The sequence below is a fragment of the Salvelinus namaycush genome, unplaced genomic scaffold (assembly GCF_016432855.1).
Source record: "Salvelinus namaycush isolate Seneca unplaced genomic scaffold, SaNama_1.0 Scaffold243, whole genome shotgun sequence".
Classification (NCBI taxonomy): domain Eukaryota; kingdom Metazoa; phylum Chordata; class Actinopteri; order Salmoniformes; family Salmonidae; genus Salvelinus; species Salvelinus namaycush.
In genome coordinates, this window is record NW_024059264.1 from 63,632 (window position 1) to 69,801 (window position 6,170).

A 6,170-nucleotide genomic window follows, 5' to 3' on the forward strand; every position below is an offset into this window, starting at 1 on the left:
TTATTATTGTTTTTTTAATTGCTATTTAATCCATTTTAAATTCAGGTTGTAATAAAATGTGGGAAAAGTCAAGGGGTGTGAATACTTGCTGAAGGCACTGTGTATGTTCAGGACAGAGGACAGGAAGCCCAAGAGAAGGAATCATAATGAAAGGGGATGTGAGAGGAAAAGAGAGGTGAAAGGAAAGGAGGGAGAGCAACACAAAGATATGCCAGTCCAATGACGCTTACCTCTGAGCTGGACCCATCTCCTCCTTCAGCTCTCTTCTTCTCCTCCTTCTTCTTACTCTTCTTACTCTTCTTGGCCTTTTTCTCTTTCTTCTTCTTGCCTGAAACCTCCTGAAGGTGACAGAAATGAGTGGGCCTGATTAAGATATGCAAAACGAAGTGATCATTATGAAGAGGTGATAGATAGGATAAAGGGTTTGGAAACATCAATAAGCAAGAGCTACAAAAAAGATGACGTATGAAAAACAGCTCAGCTCTGCGTCTACTGTTACTGGATGACAACCAAATATTGACTTCGGGGTCAACCATACTACTAGGCCATGCAGAGGATAGGGAGGTCACACAAGCTACCTCCTTAAAAGGTCATGGGGTTACCAACGCAACGACCTGCTGACCTGTTCTAGCTGCTGCAGTCGGAGGTCAACTTCAGGGAGCATCCAGGTGTCCTCTCCTCTCTGTCTCTTCAGCTCCTTCCTCTTCTCCTCCTTCTCATACTGCTGCTTCGCCTGGGGGAGGGAGGGGGAGATGAAGTGAGAGAGAGAGAGAGAGAGAGGAAGAAGGGAGAGATGAGGTGAGAAAGAGAGAAATAAATGGAGATAGTTCAGGTGTCACCATTTCACAAACACCTCACACTGTATTTATATAGTCAACACAGCTGCTCAGGAGATAACATGGACCCCACTACTCTGTGTTGATGTTTTTGTGTGCATGACATGCATATGTATGGTGTAAGGTGTTAAGTGATTGTATGTGTGTTCTGAAGGAGGAATTTAACCATGTTAAACTGAATCCGGAGTGGTTGCGTCACAGCCCTTATCTCCCTGCAGCAGTGTTTGTCCTGCCATCCCCTGCAGACGCCATTACCTGACTGATGACACCTCATATTTGCACACACACACACATACACACACACACACACACTGGTGCGCCTCGATCAATCACACCACTGTAAACACTAACAATCTGCTTCCATTGATGCAAGCGTCTATCCGCCTTGTCATTTCCTTCCTGTCTTCAGAGAGCACAGCGTCATTTGCTCTGTATTTCTCTCTAGTAATCCATTGTAAAAGTGATCTTAACACCATACAAAATGAAGGAGCTGATCGTGGACTTCAGGGAAAAGCAGAGTGAGCACGCCCCTATCCACATTGCTGGGACCACAGTGGAGAAGGTGGAAAGCTTGATGTTCCTTGGCGTACACATCACTGACGATCTGAAATGATCCACCCACACAGACAAACCAAATTGTACTTGTCACATGCGCTAAATACAACAGGTGTAGACCTTACAGGGAAATGCTTGCGTTCAAGCCCTTAACCAACAATGCAGTTTTAAGAAAAATAAGAAGTAAAAGTAACACAGGCAGTGTGGTGAAGAAGGTGCAACAGCACCTCTTCAACCTCAGACGGCTGAAGAAATTTGTCTTGGCTCTAAGACCCTCACAAACCTTTACGCACAATAGAGAGCATCCTGTCGGGCTGCATCACAGCCTGGTACGGCAACTGCACCGCCCGCAACCACAGGGCTCTCCAAAGGGTGGTGCGGTCTGCCCAACACATCACCGGGGGCACACTGCCTGCCCTCCAGGACACCTATAGCACCTGATGTCACAGGAAGGCCAAAAAGCTCATCAAGGACATCAACCACCCGAGCCATGACCTGTTCACCCCACTACCATCCAGAAGATGAGGTCAGTACAGGTGCATCAAAGCTGGGACCGAGAGACTGAAAAACAGCTTCTACCTCAAGGCCATCAGACTGTTAAATAGCTATCACTAGCCGACTACCACCCGGTTGGTTACCCAACCCTGCACCTTAGAGGCTGCTGCCCTATATACATAGACTTGGAATCACTGGCCACTTTAATAATTTAATACTAGACACTTTAATAAAGTTGACATACTGCTTTACTCATCTCATATGTATATACTGTATTCTATTCTACTATATTTTAGTCAATGTCACTCCGACATTGCTCTTCCTAATATTTATATATTTCTTAATGCCATTATTTTACTTTTAAATTTGTGTGTAGTGTTGTGAATTGTTCGATATTACTGCACTGTTGGAGCTAGGAACAAGCATTTCACTACACCAGCAATAACATCTGCTAAATATGTGTATGTGTAACATTATAGCTTCCGTCTCTCTCCTCGCCCCTCCTGGGCTCTGCACACATCGACAACAGCCACCCTCGAAGCATCGTTACCCATCGCGCCACAGAAGCCGCGGCCCTTGCAGAGCAAGGGGAACTACTACTACAAGGTCTCAGGGCGAGTGACGTCCCCGATTGAAACGCTATTAGCGCGCACCACCGCTAACTAGTTAGCCATTTCACATCGGTTACATATGTGACCAATAACATTTGATTTGATCACCTGAGACAAGGTGGGTAGACAGAGGCAGAAAGAGGCAGGCACCATCTCTGTTATGTACAACCTCGCCACCTAGTGTTTGACATATTCACATTCACATCACATCACACGGACGTCCCAATGATCACTAATAGCGAGGACCATGTGACTTCCTCTCACTGTTTTGATGTTTGCTAGCGAACTGGCTAAGATAGCTAGCTACACATATATGCTGTACTAGCTAGTATGTAATAGCATTATTCAAACGACTTATTATCACTGTATAATATTGAACATACGTATATGTACCAATTGCAAATATTGAAGAAAATGCATCACAAAACTAGCTAACTAATTCGTTCAGGCTATCTATTTGTTAGCATTCAACTAGTTGTTGCAGCCATACACTTGGCTTTTGTACTGACGTTATATCAACGTATATTACATTGCGCATGTAGACTAGTATCTACTTATAAAGCACACATATTTACCTTCTGAATAACCTCCTCCCTGGCTTTACGTTTGTATTCTTTTCGGTCTTCGATGCTGTTAACACTTTCAAAACTGCCCCCGTACGTCGCCATGACACTGCCGTTGAATGTGCTTCCACCAACTGTCGCAAAAATATTTACGACCCCTGAAAATACATTGTTTCTGGTTAATGTAGTCCACTGCAGTGGATCGTACATACAAATATATATATATTTTTTTAAATAGATAGAAATACAGTTGTATTTTGTGAATGTGTGAACAAACAGATATAAAAACCAACCTGGATTACCTCAAACATTATTGTACAGGTAGTAGGGCAGTGCACTCATTCCATAACCGCAAGGTTCAATCCCCCCTCTTTTAGGCCTTCATTTAACATTTTCTCTGTTCTCAATCTCACTGTGTCTGCAGAACACTACTTGAGAGAAGGGATATAGTGTAGCTCTCAAATAATTAAAATCTAATTATCGTTCTGTGGTAGCTCCAGTGTGTTATGCTGGGTAGGCTAAAGGAAAAGGGATTGTACAGTATAGGCCTGCCAATGACAAGGCCAAGATGTTTACCATAATAAGGAATGCAAAATGGCCTATAATGAATAGGAATGTATTGCAATGATGTTGTCTTGATGTCACTATCCATTTGATCAATACACTGTGGGCAGGCAGACATCTAACCACCTTTAATTTTCTAAAAATTCAAGTGCCTATCTGAGCCAGACAACAGCAGCAGCACAACAATAAATAGTCAGATAAAACACCAGGTACGGTAGACTCCAGCCTCCTCCTCCTTTTAATTACATAACTGTTTTTTCAGTCCCGGTGGACTCAGACAGTCGCAGAGGTAATTTACCGAGAGCCATTTCTCAATTATCACGGGGCTGCTTTGAGATACCGTCACTGCCACGAACAAGAGCCCATTACCCTGAGATCCATTCAGCTATTTAACTCGTCTGTTGGACCTTATCTCATTATGATTGGTGTGTGTGAGTGTGTTCGGTGCGTGTGTCCATTTCAGGTGCGGTCTACAGAGAGCCAGACTCCCTGACAGCACAAATGTGGTCCTGAATACTGATACTCAGGCTGCTCAGGGACCATGCAGTAGCAGATATGGAGGGGAGTGATAGGGAAATGAGAGGGAGAGGGAAGTAAGGAGCAAGACAGAGGAGGATGGGAGAGGGAAGAAAAGTGATCGAGAGGCAGTGTAGTGACCACGACGATCCCAGTTTACAGCAGAAATGGGAGGGACGGAGAGGAGAGATGGAGACAGCGAGCAAGAGAGAGACAGAGAGGAGAGAGAGGAGCATACAGTTTTTGATGAGCTGGACATTTGGGGCCCCTCTCTGTGATTGTCTGGTACCGCCGTCATTGAGATGAATTAGTCTGGCATTGGGAAGCAATGGCGGCAGCAGCAGACCAACACACTGCACTAAAAATACCAGAACTTACAGTGACTCAGCCTGGCAATGAAGGGTACTTAAGGAATAGTTTACCCCCAAAACAAATGTTTCCATAACACCAAAGTCTTCAGTCTAACGGAGGTATGAACACTTTGTAAAGTGAACTATTCAGATGTTTCAAAGACACAAATACACTATACCCCTTCAAATTAGTGGATTCGGCTATTTCCGCCACAACCGTTGCTGACAGGTGTGTAAAATCGAGCACACAGCCAGGCAATCTCCAAAGACAAACATTGGTAGTAAAATGGCCTTACTGAAGCGCTCAGTGACTTTCAACGTGGCATCGTCATAGGACACCACCTTTCAAACAAGTCAGTTCGTCAAATTTCTGCCCTGCTAGAGCTGTCAACTGGAACAGCTGATATTGTGAAGTGGGAACATCTAGGAGCAACAACGGCTCAGTCGCAAAGTGGTAGGCCTCACAAGCTCACAAAACGGGACCGCCGAGTGCTGAAGCGTGTAGTGCGTAAAAATCGTCTGTCCTCTGTTGCAACACTCACTACCGAGTTCCAAACTGTCTCTAGAATCAACCTCAGGACAAGAACTGTTCGTCGAGGGCTTCATAAAATGGGTTTCCATGGCTGAGCAGCAGCACACAAGCCTAAGATCCGAATGCCCCACGCCAGGCGTCGGCTGGAGAGGTGTCAAGCTTGCTGACATTGGACTCTGGAGCAGTGGAAACGCATTCTCTGGAGTGATGAATCACACTTCACCATCTGGCAGTCCAACGGATGAATCTGGGTTTTGCAGATGCCAGGAGAACGCTACCTGCCCGAATGTATAGTGCCAACTGTAAAGTTTGGTGGAGGAGGAATAATGTTCTGGGGCTGTTTTTCATGGTTCGGGCCCTTTAGTTCCAGTGAAGGGAAATCTTAATGCAACAGCATACAATGACATTCTAGACAATTCTGTGCTTCCAACTTTGTGGCAACAGTTTGGGGAAGGACCTTTCCTGTTTCAGCATGACAATGCCCCCATGCACAAAGCGATGTCCATACAGAAATGGTTTGTTGAGATTGGTGTGGAAGAACTTGACTGGCCTGCACAGAGCCGTGACCTCAACCCCATCCAAAATCTTTGGGATGAATTGGAACGCCGACTGCGAGCCAGGCCTAATCGCCCAACATCAGTGCCCGAACTAATGCTCTTGTGGCTGAATGGAAGCAAGTCTGTTCCAGCATCTAGTGGAAAGCCATCCCAAGCAGCAAAGGGGGACCAACTCCATATTAATGACAATGATTTTGGAATGAGATGTCCACATACTTTTGGTCAGGTAGTGTATTTCAAGGTTACCATTCCCATTCAACACCCTGGGGCTTTTTCTAACACTTAAAACTAAATACATACATTTGGAGTGAAGGAAATCAAACAGACACTTTCCTCATTAATTTGAAGGGCATTATGTTTTTCAATCTTTATTTTTTACAAAAATCAGAGACAATAAAACGCATCATTGTCTCGTATAATTGTCTTGTCTTTATCTGATGAGGTGAAAATAAAATGTATTTCCGAATTCAATGTTTTTCAGTTTAGGGAACTAATTTATTCAAATCTTGATGCTGTTTGTTTATCTGTCTCCAGTCTTCCCCAATATGACACACCTGGTCATGGTAGCTGCTCTGTACGGTCACCCTTCTA

At 44.5% G+C, this 6,170-nt stretch overlaps 1 protein-coding gene across 1 annotated transcript in view; it reads right to left on the bottom strand.

Annotated features, from left to right (window-relative positions):
- cwf19l2 (CWF19 like cell cycle control factor 2) overlaps positions 1-3,180 on the bottom strand; it is a 42,154-nt gene extending 38,974 nt beyond the window's left edge. The window contains exons 1-3 of the mRNA XM_038984470.1: positions 3,073-3,180; positions 623-733; positions 231-338 (exon numbers count right to left, since the gene is read on the bottom strand). Of these exons, the coding sequence (XP_038840398.1) occupies positions 231-338; positions 623-733; positions 3,073-3,165 (312 nt within the window). The 5' untranslated portion in view covers positions 3,166-3,180. The remainder of the gene's footprint in view (positions 1-230; positions 339-622; positions 734-3,072) is intronic.
- Between the last annotated feature and the right edge of the window lie 2,990 nt (positions 3,181-6,170).